This window comes from Aquila chrysaetos, chromosome 25 (genome assembly GCF_900496995.4).
Source record: "Aquila chrysaetos chrysaetos chromosome 25, bAquChr1.4, whole genome shotgun sequence".
NCBI classification, from domain to species: domain Eukaryota; kingdom Metazoa; phylum Chordata; class Aves; order Accipitriformes; family Accipitridae; genus Aquila; species Aquila chrysaetos.
This window is the reverse complement of record NC_044028.1, coordinates 6221025-6242765: the sequence shown is the minus strand read 5'-3', so window position 1 is coordinate 6242765 and position 21741 is coordinate 6221025. Positions and strand designations below refer to the sequence as shown.

Here is a 21741-nt window from a genome sequence, read left to right as displayed (position 1 = left end):
CTGTAGGGAGTGAAAGACCTCTCTGCCCTTAGGGAGTCGGGAAAAAACCTGGGAGCTTGTGGGAGGGTGCAAGGCAACAGCCCCTGTACAGCACTGCTGCACACCCCCGGGAGGGCTGTGATCCCTGCCGTGAGGCAGCGGCTGTTGCTCCACGCAGAGGGAAGGGGAGAGGAGGGGGTCTCCAGCCGGAGCCCCACTGTGGCCAGGGGCGTGAGGGAAAACCAGAGACTTTCCAGCCCCTGAGGTGGGGAGAGCCCAGGCCCAGGCTGCCACGCAGCCTTTGCAGACAGCATCAGTTGGCCAGCGGGAGAAGACGGCTTTTCTTTCTTTAGTTTAGGAACTGTGGCTTCCCTTTTTGTCCAGCGCCCTGTTTCTGCCTCTCCATCATCCCCAGTTCCGCTCCTGCCCTTTGCTCCCTAGGTACCAACCTCCATTGCAGCTTCACGCTCTTCCCTGTTCTCCTTCCCTTCTTCCTATAGTGTTACATGGAGAAGATCCGTAACTAACGTCTTACAAACCCCAAGCTTCTCATGGCTCATCCCAAAAGGCTTTCCCTTGTTCCTTCTCAGGCATCACGTACTTCCAGGACAACTCTGAGGCTCATGCAAACAACACGCAATGATGCCAGGAGACACAAAATGGGAGCAAAAGGCTCCAGGTTCAGAGATGCAACCTTAGAAGAGGCATGAACTTTGCAATACCTGCCTTAGCCAACAGCTCTGCTGCTTTCAAGGACCATATGGCAGTACTTGACAGCTCTTTGCCCCTGTTCGGTATTTATATATGCACGCAGATGAAAAGGGTTGATCAGCAGAGGAGCAGGGGCTCACAAGCAGTTTGAGTGAAGGGAAGCTTCAAGCAAGGCTGCAAACAAGACAGTGCGCTGACACACACAGTCCCCCAGCAGTGCATTAATAAATCATATTGTACAGCTTATAGCTGTAAACTATAAACCCAGCGAGCATACACACACTTCTTAACGGTCTCACCTCTCCCCTCCAACCAACTGCAAATTTATTACCGATCTCCCAAGATTTTCTAAAAGGATTTTCCGTGAGCAGGGCTGGAGCTTTGCAAGTGATGAGGCGAAGCCAGATGGGACTTGTGCCCCCACCACCTGGGGTGGTTGAAACCTGCTGTACCATCACTGGCAACCAGGGTCTCTGTTTGCAGTGCCCCGGGGGGGGCTGCACCCATGGAGGGAGGATGCGGGGGGTGGTGAACACAGTGGCAGGGCCCCGCGATGGGCTGCCAAGCCCCACGTAGCTCGGCGTGGAAGGAGCAATCGGTGCGAAATTCAGCGTCGCAGTTACTCCTCGCAGCTCCATCGCGGCTGAGACGAGCAGTATAATGATGGCAGCAGAGATAGGAGCTGCTGTGGTGGCAGGGTACAGCCATATGTTTGGGGCTTCATCCCGAATTCTGTGTTGGAGCTATAAACTGGGAGTCTCAGGTCCTCTTCCCCATGCCTAACCGCAAGCCCGTGACCCACAGGTAGCCCAGGTGGCTTTGCAGTGGTCACACTTCCACATGAATGCTCCCCGGCCTCCACCAGTGAACCTTAGAGCAGCCAAACTTCCCAAAAGTCCCAGTTTCACATAGTGCCCAAGCCTGCTCGCTGCCTAACACCATGAGGAGGGCAGGGATGCTGCTGGCCAAAGCAGGACAGTTATCCCAGCAGCTTCCCAAGCCATGAGCAGGACCGGGTGCTGCACCACGCCAGCACATCTAGCCAAGCACCCATCCTCACGACACACCTCTCCCAGCCGTGCTGCCGTATTAAACCTTAGTTGAACAAATCAGTTTTACTGGGAGAACGGGGTGCAGAGCGGTAATTCATCTGTCTCTCCTCCCCCCTGAAGACGTCTCAGAAGACTACTGTTTTCTACCCCAACTTATTATCCTTTCACTCTTGGGAGGCAACTTTCCAACGGGCAGAATGTGTTTTCCCTTGTCACTCTCCAGCATCGCTTCTCGCCTCACCCGTGTTTTGCTAAGATAGAGGGTTTATTGTAAACTTATTAATTACTTCATTTCTCCTGCAAGGAGCCAGGAGAAAAATTTTCAGAGGCAGCCAGGATCCGCTATTGTGTTGGCGGAGGAGCCGAATGCGGCTGACGTCATGATTCATTTTCCCCATGACTGAGGAAGGCGACTCTCAGTGCCACGTCGCGCATATGAATCAGGCAGCGTTCCCCTGGCACAGCATGTCAGGCAATTCATCTTCCACCAGGACTTCTTCAAGCAGAAGAGAAAACGCCAAACTTTTGCTACTGCACTTTCCTGCAAACCCTGCGGAGAGGAGGGCTGGGGAGATGGGGGCTGCAGCCTCCCCAGAGCACACACTTGTCCCTCCACCTCTCATCTATAGATAGGGTCATCTGTATAGGGTCTCATCTATAGTTGGGTCTATAGCAGCTATTTTCTGTGCCTGTAGACACATCGACAGGTCCCAGAGTGACTTCAGCATGCACGGCCAATCCTGCAGCCATTGTGAGCATCTAAGCCAACTTTCTAGCCTGCTTACCGCTACCTGCTCTCCAAGCTTAGGAAGTACGTTCCTGCTCATATCAAGAGGAAATCAATATAGACAGAAGTTCATAACAAACTAATCTGTTTTACAGCATGAATGACACTTGCCTGGGAAAACTGAGATAATGACGTCCTCCCTTCTCAAAGCAGTACCAGCATCAGACCATTGACGGACGATTCGTTATCATGCTTTACTTGTGGGAGAGCACAGGGGGAGCACAGTGTATATCCCAAATAAAGGAGTCATGCATCCAGTTTGGGAAATGACACTTTATTCTTAGGACAGAAGAGCTATATCCATTGTAACACAAAACGTCAGACTTCAGGGTGTGCTCCATCCTCCACGGAGGAGAGGAGGAGGGACACCCCCAGCAAGGTGAAGAGGTACCCACAGCCTGGTGGCAGGCACCAGGCTAAAGCTAGCAGCAGTGAGCGCACCACAAAGGGCTCCCTCCCACCTTCTGCAGTCCCGAGATAACCAAGAGCCCAAGAGTCTCGGTGAGGAACAAAAAGCATGCTAGTGACGTCTGAGCACACCACACAACATGGCCATCTTCAAATGGCCATTTATGCTCGTGCTTTTCTGCTGAGTGATGGCAGACTCAGGTAACTGGATATCTTGAAAATAATTTCAACCCTGTTGAGTGATAAGCCGTTTGCAAGAGCAGGAGGTATCCACAAAGAACCTGCTACTCATGACTGATCCTTCCCCAGGTCCCTTGGGGGACCTTGGCTCCCATTAGGAGAGGACAACCACAGGGGTAGGAAGCACCAGCCTCCCGCAAGGCTCATCTCTCTGCTGGGGCCCAGATTTGGGGGATCCTTTTGGGAAAAGCTGCGAACGGTGACGCTGTGGCTCCTCGAACCAGCAGTTCCCACCTTATTCCTAGAGAGATGCTGAGACAGTCTGGGCAGTGATGAACACATTTCCCAGCTCAAAGGCAGGAATTGGGTCTTGGCACAGGAGAGCCCTGGGATGGAGCTGGATTTGCCCTCCCACAGGAGGGAAATGATGCTTTTCAGGGGAACTGGTACAGTTTGGGAATCAGCATGAAAGAAGGGGGAAAGAAGCTGTTCCCTGCAAAACAGAAGCAACCCAATACCACAGATTAAGGGTGGGAGGGGAGAATTTGTCCTCGCTACCTCAAGTGTCCTGCCCAGAAGTGCTCCACACCTGGCTGGTGGCTGGCAGTGGGACGTTAAGCAATGGTCTGGCGGCTGAAGAGGTCGAGGGTGAGGGCGCTGAGGAAGGCCGGGATGCTGTCCTGACGAAGCAGGTGGAGTTCAATGAGCTCCCGGATGGTTCGTGAGAACTCTGTTTCCAGAAGCTGCATTTTTCCACCGGAGGAGCTGGAGGCCTGAGGGGAAAGAAGAACAAGCTCATTAATACGACAGGGGTTTAATTCACCTCCCGTGACGCAGGGAGAGCTAGTGGCATCGCCCTGAAGCCTCCTTTGGCACGGATCCGCCTGTAATCAAGGACACGTTATCTGCTGCAGCGCAGGTGTTCAGCACACGGTGTAACTGGGCTGTTACTGCGTCGTGCATTTCCAGCATCCCCACACAGGACCCCTGCATGAGCCCTCCCCAGTGACAAATGGGGCACTGGGGAGATGAGGGGTTTGACCATCCTGGAACGAGGTTGCACAGGGGCCAGGCTGTGCCACCAGCACAGAACCAAGGTGCCCACATCGGGGTCACCGTCGCCATCAGCACCCAGGTCTCGGGTGGCAGGAGCTACGTGCAAGGGCTTTCTCTCCATGAAAACACTTATCCCTGAAGTCATTCTGCTTCTGTAGGAGGAAGCAGACCTGTTCCTAATTAATGCAACTCCTTCCCAATGAGCTGCTGATCTACCCTGCATCTCTAAAGTGTTTCTGGATGTTCAAATCAGCCCGGCAGCACATAGCCGAGAGCTCCAAAGGAATTATTCCAGAGATGCTCTCATGAAAATAAGGAAACTCAACATGTGGGAAGACATTACAAATCTCCTGTAACATATAAAACAAGCAAAAAAAAGCTAAATGCAAGAGAAATAAGGAATGCTTGAAGCCTCTCCTGCTCCTGGAGGCACGAAAGCAGCTTGTTTATTAATAAACAGCAAAAACATCACAGCGCAAATGCTAATTTTTTCCCCTGCCATTTTCCTCTTCAAAATGCTCCCGTTCCTAATTGCTGTGCAGGTCTGCTTCCCGTCGGAGCCGAGGCGCGGCAGCGCGGGTGGCGCCGGGCAAAGCCGGTGTCCCCCCGGGGTGTGCGAGACCCCCACCCCAGTCAAAGGATGCCAAGACCCAGAGCGGAGGATTGCCACGTGAAGGGAAAAACATGGCTGTACCTGCTAGGAGAGAAGGGAAGCGATAACTGCCGAGAGCCCTGGGGAACCTGCTTGTTTTTGATTTCATGTTCTCAGGAGCCTGGACACATTTGATTATGAACTTTTCATGTATGTGTCACTTTGGATTGCGAAGAGCGCAAGGTACTGAGAATGTCCCCGTCACCCCTGAGCCAGGCAGGGAATCTAAACAAGGTTTCAGTGTGGAAAAGTAAATTAGCTTTTGTTTAAATCTCCTCCACTTTGGCTTGGTTGTTTTTCAGCAGCTCCAAAGGATGTTCAGCGCTTTAATCCGCTGCTCACTGGAGCTACCCGACTTGCTTTCCGTGCATCCGACGTACCACTGGGCCGGGTTGAAGAGGCTAAGTAGGAAGAGGGCAGAGATGGCAGATGAAGAAACCAGTTGGAAGCACAGGGAGGGACGTACCTCCACAATCCACGTAAAGCCAGAGGCGCAGCGCGAGGCTGTGACATAGCTAGGAGCTAGTACAGGGGCTGGGTGCTGTGAAAGCAGCACAGGTTTTGTTTTGCAAATCCCCCTGGATTCAGCTGACGGGAAGCGCCGGTTTCGGAGGAAGGTCCGAGTATTATGAATGCATCGCTTGTGTCTCCAAAGTCAGTGCTGAATTGGATTCATCTAAAATGGGAATTCAAGCTCTGTATGAAACACACACTGCCTCCTTCGCAGATTTAAAACACTCTTTGGGCACAGAATTAATTTTCTAAGAATTTACAAGTAAATCCATTAATTGGTTTACTAGTTTAATTAATTAAAGCAAGTTCCTTAAGAAATTCAGCATCCCGTGCCAGGCCATTTTCTTGTGTTTTATGATCTTGGAAATGGAGTAACGTAAATGTTTTAAATTTCCCCTCTACTTTGAGCTTACTGGCGTCCTGGGTAAAGGCTACATTTGAATAATTTCTTTTTTATGAGATTAATGGTAATTTCTCTCCACTATTCTTCATAACCGTTTCCTCCTTCAGCAGAGGCAGAAGAATAATGCTCAGAGAAAGTTACGTGAACAAATACATGCTTCTGAGAAGACTGTTATTTCCCATTGAGTTCAATGGGATTGTGGTTTCTCTGGGTTGTTGGATGGTCAAGGGAGGCACTGTCCTCCCCCCTGTGGCCTCCGTCTCCCCAGGAACTCAAAAAAATGCAAAAACCCCCAAAAGCTTCCAAACCTCAGACATCTCAACCAGGTTTCTTATGATCTCTTCTGTAACAGGAACAAGGCAAAAAGGCAGCCACTTAGAAAAAAAGCAATTCTTCTTCTGCCAGGAAATGTTTACATGCTAACTTTGAGGATGGATGCACTTGCAGTTCAGTTCATTCAATCTCACACTGCTTTTAAAAAAATTCAGAAACTTTTTTTTTTTCCCTGGGAGTGTTTTAAAATTGCTATCATTGTTACCCTTTCTTATTACTTGTTTTTATTGCTCTTTTTTCTTCACCCATCTGTTCATAATGTAGTATAGACTGGGATATATATATATATAGATTTGTTGCTTTGAGTTCAACAGCAGGAGTACCTTTACAGCATGTGCTTTACAAATAAAGTGATTATATGAAATAATAGCAATATGTTCCCATTAATTCACAGGATTTCTTTTCAAACGCCAGGCTGCACCCTGCCTGGTGCACCCAGCAAGCCACAGGCAGAGAAGGAAGCACTGGGGTGGGTGGCGTGGGAGCGGGAGCGAGCAGGGGATCACGACAAGGGAGGGGGATTTGCAGGGCTGTGCGGGAGCGAGGAGAGGGAGGACACTGGAGGGGATGCTCTGCTGAATAAACGCTGCAGGGTCTGGTTGTTTCATGATGGTTTGGATGAACGGAGAGCATACCTGCAATTCCAGCTCTAAAAACTGGATTTATGAAAGATATGAAGATGAAGGTTCCAGCGGTTCAAAGCTGTAAGGGCGCTCGAGTCCTCCTCTTCACAGTTCATAGCTAGGACACCCTCCACTCATTTTAAATCAATTTTTAAAATTTAAAAATGTCTCAACCCTCAAAGAAAAACTCCCGGACACAGCCCCTGCTAACAAGAACTTGCAGGCGACGGCACGTACCAACTATTCACATGACACACTCCACGTAATGCAATCGCCATTCACTCCGGTGATGAACCCCTGGGAATTCTAAGTTTAGATGAAGCCAAAAACCACCCAAGCCCATCTAGGAAGACAACGTGACGCTGAGGAACCTGAACAAGTGTCACTGATCCAAACGGACAGTCCATGAGTGGGAATGGGGCAAGAGAGACCAGAGCATACTCAAACCCAGCCCTAACTGCTCTGCGCTCAACACTGTCGGCACATCTTACTCAGAGCTACATCACTACAGTGTGTTGTTGCTTTTAAAGAGAAAAAAGCATCAAGATTTAGAATCAAAATGAATACACGGGATCAAAGGAAAAGCTGAGCCTGTGAGTAGCCCCATCTGCCCTGCAGTCAATGCATAGAGGAGTCAATGCAAGAGGACAATTTGGGGACCACCATCACGCTTCACTCCCCCTTTCCCCACTGTGCTGAGCGAGCCAGCCAAGTGCAGTGCTTCACTAGAGATGCAAATATTCCCCCCGTGCCCCCAGTTTCCCTGAGCACAGAGCAGCCCAGGATGCTGAAGCTAAGTACTATGAGAATACCATCTCACAGGTACTCTTTACAAAGACCTATATTGGTTTCTTCTAATTCATGGAAAAAATCTGCCTGGCTCACTAAACTACTGAGATTCAGGTCTATGTTATGTTTTATTCAGATCTCAAATACTTGCAAAAGGAACGATTCCAGCTTTCGCTAAGCTCCGTTGCCAGTTCAGTCTGATTTAAGGCCTATCGGGACCTCTTCTAGAAAAGCAATGGAAATCAATCTTTGCCCCGTGTTACCGCACACTCGGTTCTGCCGGTGGGGGGATGCGACTCCTGTCATAGATTTGAAGGGTAACACCCCCTTCTTCTCCTCGCAGGCTGTGCTACCCCATAGAGCAATCAGATCGGCGGGCAGGTTTCACTATATTGTAAAACACAAGACGACAGGTCTATTTACCACATGGTGACATAAACTTGCAGTAGCTGCTCCTGGATCTGCTCAGAGAAAGGAGCTGTTAGTACAATTGTTTTTCCACACGAATCAAGATCAGCTGCTGCCTGCCAGAAGGAAACACCATAAATCTTCCTCTTAACCCTGGAAATTGGTAAATTATTCAAGGCTTTATAGTTTAGATATACATATAAAAGTCTCTCAACCACCAGCGTGGTAGAAAAGCAAGTTCTCCTCTCCAGCAGGGACCATCTCAGCAAGGAGCAGACAACGCAGAAGATGCGGAGGAGCAGCAGGCATTCCCAAATGTCCCTGCTGGGGGATGGACCTGCAGCTGGCCAGACCGGGCTGGTAATGCAGCAATAAAGGACCATAAAGGAGGCTCGCTCAACTGTTGTCACTTCAACATAACATATACAAGGCTTCTCACTGCACTGACTCTGCTGAGGTGGCTCTTTGCCCCCATGCCGCTGTTGCACAGAAACCCTCCCTGAAAGCCAAGTCCCAGCATTTACTTCTCCGCTTGTTCCACCAGCTGAGAGGTAGCTATGTCAAAAGTGCGACAGCGTCCCCTTCGGTCATCTACAAGCTAACATATGGTTCAGAAGTGCACTCTGAACTAGATACACCATTTTTTTAGTTTCTTATATGCCCTTTTCCTCTTGTCTACCATATTTTGGTAGCTAAAAACAATGGATGCCCCCACTCTGGCTCCAAAAGTGCCACCAGCTATGAACTGGTATGCAGTGTGACTTTAATCATGCAAAGGATGCTTCTTGAAAAATACTGGTTGAGCATATGACCCAATGTCCTGTAGACCTTCAGACTCTGCAATAAGATTGAAAAGAGGGTGGTTGCATGTCCCAAGGAGACGGCTGCCATGGGGATGTGGTATTGTGAGAAAACATGGGGTAGAAATGCAGAAAAAGGGAGAAGAGGGCTTCAGCATTCAATCCAACTTGAGATTTCAGCATAAAGCGGGGATATTCTACCTCTGATTTCCACACCGAGAAAGCACACCTGCCTTTGGGGATGTGATTCATGCAGGTTACGTGCTCCTGCATCTTCAAACACCCCCCGCCAAGTGCCGGAGGTGGAGCTCCTGAATGGGTTTTGGCAAGTTGACAAAGTGATGGTGGAGCTTTGTGCCAGGCGCAGCAGGCAAGAGAGTTGTGTCTCAGCTCGGGAACCCCAGTTCAAACACCTCTGCAGCGTGAGGAAGGATGAAGCCTAGGACTTTGGCAGGGCTGCCAGAGTGGCCTTCCACCCCTTGGCACAGTCACAAGCCTTTGCTTTGCAGATGCCGCTCAGCCATGCTCTGTGGTAGATGGTACTTTTCAAAGCTAAGATGTATTACGGGTCAAAATGAGCAAGTGAATCATTGCCCAGTGACATTTACCCAGTGAATGCATTGTGGAGGCACCATCTCATCTGCTATACTCCTTCCATAAATCACTGTCCGTGCTGCATCCCTACGTATAACTGCTCTGAATACACAGAGCAAACAGCCCCGCGCGTGCTGAGGGAAGGGGCACCACGGCTTCACATCCGAGACTCTCCCTGCTCTGTTCAGGTCCACAGGCTCCTCTGACATTATGGGCCATGTTGTGGCCACGTTCTCCTCTCTCTGCCCCAGTTCCTACTGCCTTGTCCTTGTGGTGTTCCCCACGCCACCTTGAAGCTTGCTGTGCTGCCTGCTCCCATGCGGGTTACGCACATCTCCCCACCAGATCGATCCCTTTGGCAATTTGCCTTCATCACTTGAATCCCTCAGACCTCCTCTTCACATGGGACAGTCATTCCCCTTTCCCAACGCCTTCCCCCATCAGCAGAAGTCCTCAGGGTCGGCTGTGCCATCTGATCACCTCCCGAAACCTCCGCAGCGCTATCGCTGTGTGTGCCACCGAACCTCTGCCACCAAGCGCCTTGGGCACGTCGGTGGTCCTGACAGCCCCTCGCCTCCCTCTGACACCTTTGACGTGGTGCCCGCCGCCTGCCTCGGCACCCATTAATACACATAAACCCTGTCACAGCCCAGCAAACCTATTTGAAAATATCTTTTAAGAAGCTGCCGGCTCTGACCTTTAAATGAGAAAATCCTTTTGTTTCTGCCTCTTGCTTCGGATGCTGAGATTTTTCTAAATGTCAAAGGCCGCCTTGTCCACGTGCGGATGTTGAGGGGGGAAACACTGATGCCAAGCAGGCTGGCACCCTCTCCCCGGGTCTGCAAAGCTGATAAATCACCACTACGGGTCACTCCAAGCAGGCATACGCACACACACACACGGGGCAGCCCACCAAGCACAGAACCAGCCAAAAAACTGGAGTGCCCAGCAAATACCCAGGGAAAACACTGTGTATGTGTGTGTGTGCGCACGCACACGTGGAAACTGCCTGCTGAAGTTATAACAACCCAAACACGAGGTTTTGAGATTTAATTGCTCAAACTTGGCTCTCTCGGGTGATGATATCATTATCAAAATCCCCCAATTGAGTTACGCCTCACCAATCAATCTCTCCTAAGCATCACACACTGCTCAAATACCAGGTCCCCAGGTAGCCACTAAATCACTTTAATTAGAGGCTGTTCATTTAAAATTAGAGAAATATTAAAAAAACAAAAAAACCCACATTGTACCATAAGATGTGCTTACGGCTGGAAATATTTATGAGGTTATTTAGCAAACTGTTTACTGGTTTCCTTCTTTTTTCATGGTAACGGGAAGGTTTCAGCTGGCCTGATAGGATGCCTGCCCAAGGTAGCTCTCGCAGGATGTGCAGCTCTTCATCAGTCAAGTCACCTACCTTTCACAAATGACCATTCCTTGTCTGCAGCAAAGTTTTTCCCCCTTTAATATCCTCTTTGTAACCCAAAAGAGGAAGAGTACTTCTTTATAATAATTGCTTCTTGCCAAGACCTCTGACCTCCGTGTCGCCAGCTTGCTATATAAAGTGAATTTATGAGGCAGAGAGGGATGGATGCCTGTAAAGGGCCTTCCAGGAAATGTAATGAAAAAGCTGCTTTTAGCTGCTGAGCAAAGAAAAGCAAGCGCCTGGCAATGCCAAGAAGAAAATTGAAAGCTGGGGTGGGATAAGTGAGAAACAGCCCTGCGTGCACTGAGATTTATAGCAAACATTTCCTTTCTCTTTCTTATTATTCAACATTGAGATGAACCACATCCCCACAATGTCTTTCGTGCAAGAGGTCAGCTCGTATACTTCCATCTTAATCAGAAACATGACCCAGGCCTATGCACATGAGTGACAGAAGTGATGGAGTTCTGGATGCTGCACCAGCTCAGCAGCAAAGAAACACAGAGTGGGGCATATTGCATAGCAGTGAGTTTCTCCCTACAGCGAGATGTTTTGATCTATGTGAGCTCTTCTGCACCCAGTGTAAAAAATGAAACATGTAAAAAAGAGCAGGGACGTGTGCTGAAGAGCCTGCACCCCTCTTGATGGGGAAAACTGGTTGGTGTTAATCCTGGGGGACGGTGCTCTGTGCAGTAGAGGGCAAGTCAGCACCTTCTCTCAAAAGGTTTCCCCTACAGGTTAATGCCCTTTAGACTGTCAAATGTGATGCCATAAAAATAAGATCAAAGGCTTTAAAATAAAGGAAGCATATTTTTTGATTCATACTATTACTATTTTATATCTGAATATTCCTATAGAGCTTTTCATCCTGGAAGACAGGTCTTTGAACTGCTGTGATTTCACCTATCACTGAGGAACAACCCCCGGGGTAAAATGTGACAGCTATTATCAGGGTGCATTAATGTTACTCAACAGTTCAGGACAGACAGAGACAAATATATCCAATTTAAATCATAGGTTTGAAGAACTACTGCTCAGTGTGGATTAATACCCATGCATTTTCCAAAAGTGCTTTGAGAGTTTTAAAGGACAAGTACTGAAACTAAAATTCCCTGTCTCATCTGAAGGATGCATTCAGCTTCCCACCATTACGCTGTAAATTGAACATCAGTATTGTCAGAGAGGGAAGATGGTAACATACATGATCCACCCGCAGCATCTGCTTTTGCATCCAGATTCTGATGGGGATCTCCAAACCAACTACCAAGGAGATTCACCCTGTGGAGATTTGTTGAGGTGATACCTAGAAGTGGTTCAGCTGAATACAAGACTGGTGAGAGTAAATCACAGCAGACTATTCACATCACAGAGAAAGGAAAATTGCATGGGATGTCCACTCTAAACTAATACTGGCAGTAGGCTTTAAGCCAGGCCTTGAGATCATAAATTACAAGTTTTTAACAGGCCTCAGGACTGCTAAATAGTGTTCAGCAGCCAAGTATGTTTATAAACATCAACCATGAAGGAGTATAGATGAGAGCAAGGAACAGGGCTCACAGAATTTTTCCAACCCCATCTTATAAAAATCCAAACTATGAAATTAAGCCTTCAAAGCCAATACCTCAATAAAAGGCTCAGGATCTTTACAAATCAGTGTCTTTCCTTGACATACAGGGAAGCTGTGCTGATCCCCCAGCCACAGCTATCTCTGACCTACAATGAAGCCCTTCAGAAAAAGCAGCCAAACGCACATTATCCCAACTGCTGTCACAACCATGCGCTGCAGAGCTGGACTGATCCAGCACCCAAGCTGCAGCTTTCCAACCATCTGCGAGGTGACCGTATTGGACTGGTCAAGCTGCAGAGTGAGTAGCTAACAAGCATTAACAACATCTAGCCCATGTGTTCTGTCTAGTAAAATGCCAACCCATCTGCCTGTAACATTAACAACTCCATAGAAGCCATATGCAGGAGAGACATAAATTAGGGAGAGAAAAATCTCCCGTTACTTTCTCTGAAATGACTGCAGTTGTAGCCTGCAATGCTAGGGACTGGGTGTTATTTAAGCTCTGTTTTCCCAGCCAAATCACAGCCTCACGGAGCTCTCCAGCCCTGCCATCCAGAGGCAGTTTCTGGTCTGTGCCTGGCCCTGATGAACATGGTGGCTCGGCACAAAGGGAAAAGTAGGTGCAACTCAAACCAGGTCCCGAACCTCTCTCCCAGCAGAGCCAGAAGCAGACAGACAACTTGAGGGAGACATCAGGGACTAGCAAATGAACCCAGTGCACAAGAATCCCTCATTTAGACAGGGAACTAATTTCATTAACCAGCCAAGTTGCTTATCGCATTCCTCTCCATCTCCCTTGCTGGGAGGAGAGCTGGAAGCACCAGAGGAGCAGAGAATCAAGAACATGGGACTTTCTGGAACATGAGAAGGAAGCACCTATGGGAGAAATGCAAAAAAAATCATCTGTGTGGGCTTTAATTAAGATGGCCTGGTTCCCAAAGCGGGGAGATACTCCACTTGTCAACTGCAGCTGTGAGCAGGAGGTCTATAAGAGAACATAAGCAGCTAAGTTTGCAAAACCCTGCATCAATGAGAGACGGCTGAAACCACGGTGAATTTTGACGGCAACTTTCTGCTAGCTGCCGCGTTGCCTGGGAGATAGGCATCCACTCCCCAGAGCAAACCACCGCTCACCAACCTGCAGAACTTGCTGGAGCCTTCACCGCTCACTGAGTCACACCAGGCATGCGCCGTCCCTCTGCTTAGCTGCTTCTGCATCAGGCTCCTGCCAGGGGCCCCTGCCTTCCCTTCTCTGGATTAGAGCAAATAAGCTGGAAACCCCAAGATTCATCCCAGCTGAAGCGCCTGCACGTGACAACAGGGTGCAAACAGGTCATACAGACTTCAGGACTCGCCAGCTGCCAATTGGAAAAGAACCCCTGCGTTTGGGAGCTGGGCATCTAGTTTTGGAAGAGATGGAGGGTGAGTCCATGAGGCTGGGAACGGTTAAATGAGCAGATTACACACGCCTGCGAGGCACGCCTCACTGGAGCGACTGCTACTCTGTGATACAGCAGACAGCAGCGTGTGATTAATATATTTATCCTCCTCATCTTTTTGGTATCCTTCTGGAAGCCTTGTCATAAGCGGGGTGAACGGAAGGCTAAAGAACTGAACAAGAAGATCCTGTGATCTAATGGCTCAAGAGACCATAAGTGATAAACCTAATGACAAGCAGACAATTAGACCTTAGATATGTGGCTGAAGGATGGGACAGTATATGGAGCATGCCTGTTCCCGGCTCATTGAGTTTGCAAGGCTTGTGGGGGAAGGAGTAACAGATGGACCTGATAGCAGATTACAGCTGAAATTCTCACCATGTTTATTCATTACCCTCTTCTAGCTCTTGTTTGTCATCGTCTGGCACCCCAGGCTAAAATGCAGGTTTAAGCCTCACATCAAGGAAATTGGTGACACATATTAGTCACCTCTGCACAGAGCCAGTGCTCTGCATTACAGTCAGTGCTACGGAGACCAGTGCCGCTGCTCAACTAGGAGCAAGAAGAATGGTCAATAATTACCTCGTCCTATGGGACTGTGTGACTTGCTTATAGTTATGATCCACCAAAGTGGAATTTAAGTGCTGGCTTTGGAAATAACATTAGCAACATCAATAACCAAATTTCACAATCGTAGCATGAGTTGAGGAAGGTGCTTTTATTGCTCTTGCTTTTTTGCTGGCTCACATTTTCTTTGTTTTTCTTCAACTGAAATCGCTGTCATCAGCATGACTGTCAACAGGACCAAAGAGAGCATGACTTGTCACTACCCAGAAAGTCAAAGAAAGGAAGGAAAGTTGATTTTGAACATGCAGAACATTTTTCTTGTGTCTTCAAGAATGAGTTTTAACCCTTAAAAGCTCACTAACCCCCTGTGGGGAAGCACATTTCTCAGACTGCATCTATAGCCACAAGTTGAGATTTATACTGGGGGAGAAGAATTCATTATTTAAAAAATTTAACCATTTCTTTCTCAACTTCAAGACTTCTGAGTGCATGGAGCTGGTGGTTACCAGTAGCTGTATTTGTGGAGTTACTCAACCAGACTGGTAGTCTACAGGCAGGAAAACCTGAAGACCAAGATAGTAAGGAAACCAGTCAACTGGCCTGTGCAGGTTGGGTATATTCTGCTTTCACAAAATGGGCTTTTAATGGTAAACCCAGTGTGAAACAAAGAGTCACAGGACTCCTCTCTCCTCGAGCAGATCTGATCTCACCGTAAGAACGAAGCCCACAGCTGAAGAGACAGAGGTTGCAGCTAAGGAGTGAATAAATAGGAAGATTTCAGTATTCAGTGAAAAAGGAAAAGAAATTCCACTGTGTCCCTCGAGGGGACACTCAGACCTCTGGGCTACGACGCATTTGCTGAAAGCTGCTGTTGCCGCCTGTGCTGTCATTTGGCACTAACCTCCTGAAGAACATGGCGAGACAGCACTGCTGGTTCTCATGTCTGGATGAACATGCTCCTCCTCCCGTAGGGAAAAGGAGAGGTTTTCTCTTTAGTGAAAGCACCATTTTCAAGCAACCTCCGAGGAATCTGCCTCAGGCCCTGGCCCTCCCCGTCCGACACACATCTGACTGGTTGTCTCTTCCTGCTGGTGTTCTCCCACTGACGTGCTGCCATCCGTCAGTCAGCTCCTTTCGCTGGAGGTGCAGGGGGGTAGAAAAGATTTATGCAGACACCATGTATGCAATTATGAAAACAGAAGACGAGACACTCGGATATCACACAAATTGATGCATTTTTGCTGGCAGGCTTTTTGCATGATCCAGTAACAGCTGTCATGCACCAGCCTCTCTCATCTGAGCTCTACTACCACTTCAGCATCATTCCACATCCTTTAAGAGGGCTGTCTTCCCTTCCCTTGTGCAGCTTGCTCCAGATGCCACAGCAAAGCAGGCAGTAGCATGGCATGCAAAGGGGAGACAGCATGATTGGTTTTCATAGCAGCATTAAAATGTAATGCTCACTTCTTTAGGCAAGATGCCGCTAATTAGCAATGACCTCGAGGCAACTAAGCTGCTCAACCAGCAATCTCTCCCACTCTCGAGCTCTTTAAAATTTGCCCTTTTCCTATGCCAAGTCTTTCGGCAATCTTCCCTAAAGCCCAATAGTGATCTGCAGACATACACGTGTCATCCAGTGTCTTCTGGAGAAAGGTGGTGGTGGGGAGTTGGTACGGAGCCTGGGCTTCCTATCTTCTCCAAACATGTCCCCCACTCTGCATAACGTTAAGGAAAGGACATGCCTACAAGTTTCCCTGCCAGATCAGCTCCTGCCGTGAACTCTGCAGCCTGGGGGCCTGTTACTCCCCACGTCCTCCTGCTTTTCATCACTCCATGCTTATGTTTGCTTTTCTAAATAGATTTAACCTTTCTAAAATTAACAGCAGAAGAGAACTTCTTTTGGCAGAAAACCAGCTTTAGAAAGATGGAAAAATATAACATTTTCCAAACATTTGAAAACCACAGACTAAAGATACATGTTAGTCTCTCCAGTGCATGCTGGTTTTGCTCATTATTCTGAATGTTAATACATTAATAGATCCTCTCCTGATTAACGGCTGTACTAGACTCTCTTTCTAGGAACACATATGGTTCCTTCTTGCCACAATATTGGAATAGAGAGCCAAAATATTTAAACAGTGATACTAATAAAAGATTTTATCCCCCCCATCCCAATGTAAATAACTAAGTCTGGAGCCAGCCCTTAGCTCTAAATGTTTCTTATCTTTCAAAAAGTTCTTCATCAAATCTGAACATACTGGCTGAGGCCCATTTGAAATATTTGGGCTGTCTGTGGCTATGACGCTGCAGCAATAAAACCACTGTCTAACATTCACTCACTGTGCAGGATGCTCTGCGTCTGGCTGAAAGGAGCACATGCTAGTTGGGCATGTAATGAAACCATGCTTTTAAAGCTAGGTGTGCGTGTGCACGGGCTGTTTCTACCTGCAGCTCCAGGATGCTGCGTGCAAGGAGCAGGAATGCATTTTTCTTCCCCCACACCTGCAAGGTTAAAGTACTGCCTTGAATTAAGGTGATTTTCAGGGGACTCCAAATGCTTCTCTCCCAGCTGTCCACACTCAGCAGCATTCACCCCACCTGCTGAAGGACATGGGAATTACCCAGCACACAGCCCAGAAGGTATGGTGAAAAATTGTGGTAGAGAATATTGGACTTGCCTTGAGTCGTAGGTCAATTGCCAATGCAGAATTGCCTAAAAGATCTGTTCCTCCCTCATTTTTTCCCATGCTATGCCATTACCTTTCCTCTCTGCCATAGGTCCTGTACTAATCCTACCTGTCTGATGCTATCAGCTGCTAAGATCAACAGCACTTTCCAGTTTGTGCTGCTTGCCACACAGCTGATCAGCCCTGTTACTGGCTAAGAGTGACACAACTCGACTGCAAGCAAACCCCTGAAACGCAAAAAAACCCTTTTTACATTTCAAGAAGAGGGACCTGCAAGGGGAGGGGCTCCAGGTCTGTACTCCAGAAAACATTTATCACTACAGAACTGAAACATGGTGTGAAAATAAAAGCTCTTGAAACCTGCTTTCGCACATTCCCCAGCGCGCCCAGAGGTGTTCCTGCTATGATACACCTAACAATGCTCTTGAGAATTGTTTTCACAAGCAAAAAATACAAACAAAACAGCAAAAGAGTCAAGAAGTATTTCTTCAATGCCTCAAATCTAGGCTATTTGTGCTCTAAATACATTGTAGAAACAGTCTTAATATATATTCAGATGTTACAGAAGGCCACAGAAAAAGACCTCAGCAAACAATGAGTGCCGTAATACAGAGCATGTCCTGACTAAGGTGTCAGGTGTATTTTAGATCACTGACCTCTGTCCTGCTCAACCAGCCTGTATTTTACAATTCAAGTTACATTTATTTGTGTGTATATAAATGTACGTGAGATACTTGCATTCTTTCTTGTGTAAAAACACACACAGAAAGCAGAAGATGCAGATGACAAAACAAGCGGATGAGTTCCCTTGGAGGTTTCATAGACAAAGATGTTTAAATGAAGTAATTTAAAACCAGAAAGAATCTTACAAACAAAGTGCTTCTAAGCGTCGCATTTCGCTTGCTTGTTTTCAACTGAATTTGAAAAAAAAAGCCTCAGAGGGAACCAAACCACTTTAGCTGCTGCTTCCTCATTCCTGATGTCCTCTGGAGAACTTCACCAACCTCCTTCCCTACCAGTTACACAACAAACTTTCCAGAACAAGTAAGTCTACAGCAATGAGGAACATTAAAAACATTAGCTAGTCATTGCTCATCACACCTCTGAAGGGTAGGGAAGCACTAGCATTACCTGGGATTGAGAGACAAGAAGAAACGGGCTTCTTACAGGCAATGCAGAATGATGCAAAGGGCTCGGTGGTCGAGTCCCATTTGCCTCCTTTGCTGCAGAAAGCAGAACTATCTCAAACCGTGGGGCTGGAAGGGAACGTGCGAGATGTGGGATTAATAACATTTTGCAATAAATCAATCATAAACTCCACGTAACGGTGGAGAAAGGGGATGCTCGCAATAAAGCCCGCAGTGATGCAGAGAGGCACCTGCAGCCATGCCGGGCCGGCTGCGGGCGCAGTCCTCCAGCAAGGGCTCAGCCGGTCTCGGAAAAGGCACTTCAGTGTGCAAAGGGCTGTTTGAGCCCAACAACCAACCTATTCATCCTAATGACTGCTCCATTCAGGACAAGCTGACACATCATTCCCACAACAGGACCCTGCAAATGACTTTATTTAACCAGGAAAACAGATTTGTGTTGTTTCTAAAGGCAAATGAATCTAGCTTTGGCTGCAGAAGGCTGGGATGCGTTTCTCTCAGTGCCAATAAAAGCATCGGGATTGCGGAGGAGACTTAAGAGACTGTGTTTGCCTTCAGTCTCCCATGGATCACATCTGAACAGAAAAAAGGGCTCACGCAGCACAACAGATCAGGCTGCAACTGTAAAGAAGTTCAACGCTTTTGAGGCTGTTTCTCTCAAGTTCTCAATGAATTATTTTGAATTTAGTTAAAGGCTTCCCACAGTTTACTGGTCTGCAGTGAGAGCGGGGCATCTTGGGGAGGGGATGGTGAAGCATAACATTCCTCAGGCTGGTCAAAGAAGATGCTATTCTTTATTATTTTGTCACTTTTCAGCACATACGTGGCCCCACGTGTGGCTGAGCTCTGCCCAAAGATGCAAATATGAGTGTTTCTGTGCTGGAGGTTCCTGCCTGTGTGCTCCCAACAGGCAAAAGGTGAATGGGGAAACAGGTCCCCGGAGAAGCGATGCAAAGTGCCCAAGGTAACACAGCAGGATGGCAGCGGAGCCAGGAGCCACGTACAGCTCCTGCAATTCCTCCAGAAACATCCAGGCTGCGGGACCTCTCCGCATCCACATGGCTGGGAAACCTCTGCCGCTGAGGTGCAGAGGCAGAGGGAGATGTAATGAGATGGATTTATTCTTACGCCACTATGCAGGGTTGCACAATTCTTTACTTTTTAGTGCTCAGTTATTTAACCTTAATGCTCCACTGACATTTTTTATATGGATTTTTATGTATGTGTCTGTGGACGAATTTGCAATATATAAATAGCGTAGATCAGAGGTCACCTTTACGTTTGCGCATGTGGAGATTCATACAGCATGAGGGCTAGCTAGGAGGCTGAAGTCATTAAGATATGTTCTCATCTAAAGTTTCTTATGAATTATTTGTAAGCTATTTTCTCACTTATTTTGTTATAATACTCCCACATACTCACCAACCAGTAAAAATAGCTTACCAGTGAATACATGTTTCAGAAGTCTGTTTGCCTATTTTTCTTTTGTGCAGCAGCTGCTGTTGCCATGCTGTCGTTGCTATGTTTTCCTTTTTCTTTCTTTTTCTTAAGAAGGGAAAAAAAAAGCAATCCATTCCCTAAACATGCTAGACTCAGTTCATGGCACAAAATACCTGAGGTAGAGCCTAGAGGAATGTAATATAATCCGGCTGGAAGAGCATAGCGTATGTGTAGAAGAAAGTCCTCTTGATACTAATATACACATTCGCCTCTGAAAGAGTTAATGAAACTACAAATACTATTTAGATAGACTATCAAAAAGCTTCAGGCGAAGATCGTTACAAAAGAGTATTAATGTATCTTAGAAACTGGGCAGTGAAAGGTAAAACTCCATGCTGAACTACAGGTTGATAAGGAGGTAGGGGAAAAAAAAGATTAAGAAGAATAGATGTGGCCAAGTCTCACCTGGAAGATAAGACAATGAAGTTGCTCAAGAAGCTTGTCAAAACACTCCTTAAAGCTTGACAGCTGAAATTTGGCTCTGTGGGATGGCCCTGAGAAATGCACACGCTCCTTCCAAAGGCGATAGGTCCAAGGTGCAAAATTTGATTCTGGGTTGTGGGTCCCAGGTTGCCACCTTCTGCCTCCGGTCCCTGTATGAAGAGCGGTGGGAGTTTGCTGAACTGGGGCTGGGGCTCAGCAATTAAGCTCTGTTAAGACATTGCTTTGGGTTGCCCATTCCTCCTTTGCCTCTCAGCTCCAGGAACTTGGATGATCCTTCCGTCCTCAGCCCAAGGAGGAGAGGGAGATAGTTTCAGCCCAACGACTGATGACTTAGGAGACAGAAAAACCTATGAGATCACAAAATGACTTACGTGGATCAGGAGAGTGGAGAAGTGTGAGGGACCAGGAAGACCTGTGAAATTTGGGTCATTGGGCAACGCTATGGTAGAAGAAATTCAGCACAGACAAGTGCAGTGTAGTGCATGTTGTTCTGCCAATTTAAAAGACTCTTAACACACTGATGGGTTTGGAAGTTATGTAACCTCTCAGAATAAAAAGCCAAGTGCCACTGTGGCCAACTTAAAGACAACTTCTCAGTGTACCGTGTCACTCAAAACACCAAGTAAGATGTCAAAATAAAATGTGTTTAAAAAAAAAAAAATGCTAGAAGTACCATGTCATGTTTTTATACAAGTTGAGAGCATGTCCTCTTCTCCTGGGCAGTGAGTCAGCCTTGGTGAATTCAGTACAACAGGGAGGCAAAAGATAAATTAGGTTTCCCTTGTTTGAGGCATGTGCTGTGTAACCTGCCTCTTTCCTCTGAAGAAGATCTCCATCACTGACTGCATCCCTGGGTCACCGGGAGAGACATTACAGGCTAGAACAATTTACTGCAGAATTAAGAAGGGCAACAGTAAAATAGAGATGGGCAATGTGGTGAATGCTGAGTAGGACGCTACGCTAGAAAAGGGACTTCCAGTATTTCAGGTACTCTTCAGCTCTCACCCTCCTTGACTGAGGTGGGTGAGAGTTACAAAGCACAGCTGGATTGAAGATGCCGCTTTCTCTTTCTGGAGTTTGTCTGCATTAGCTGCCACTTTTCTGCGTGGAAACCCATGTTTCCATAGGTCAAAAAACCTCCAAGCCCCAACCTGCATGGGGCACAGGTGCTACTCCTGACTATAAGCTTAAAGCACAGCACCGTCAAAACCAGTTCTACCATTCACTGTGTATTAATTACTCCTGCCTTTACCCACATCCCGTCAGCCCCAGACTTTGGGGTCTGACAAAGACCGTCTTCCTCATGCCACCGCATGAGGACCACCACTTCCAGCCATGCCAAAGAAATCAGAGAGAGCTGCGCAGTCCCACAATTAAGACCTGGGAGTCAGGAGCTTCCGACTTTATTCCTCACTTTGGGTCCCAGCATGAACTACACAAGCAGCATCATTTCTCTGCATCTCAATATCCTCACCCTCCACTAGAACTAATAACTCCTCCACCAAGCAGGCATGCTGTGAGAATCAATTGGTATTTGTAAAGGCCTTTGAGAAATGTAAGGCACAGTCTGTATGTGAAAATTATTGATATGATTCATTACCAGGCATTCATACTCTATTTATACAACTCCCAGTCTATTACTAAATATTATGTCCATTTGAATATTGAAATC

The 21741-nt window shown here is 47.4% G+C and overlaps 1 protein-coding gene across 5 annotated transcripts in view; it reads right to left on the bottom strand.

The window, feature by feature from the left end:
- Positions 1–2787: 2787 nt before the first annotated feature.
- MAD1L1 (mitotic arrest deficient 1 like 1) overlaps positions 2788–21741 on the bottom strand; it is a 379577-nt gene continuing 360623 nt past the window's right edge. For 4 of the 5 annotated variants that reach the window (XM_030002286.2, XM_030002287.2, XM_041120343.1 and 1 more), the window contains one exon: positions 2788–3890. In XM_030002286.2, coding sequence (XP_029858146.1) covers positions 3732–3890 — 159 coding nt within the window. In that variant the 3' untranslated portion in view covers positions 2788–3731. The remainder of the gene's footprint in view (positions 3891–21741) is intronic. The other variant, XM_030002288.2, reaches the window with a different exon arrangement.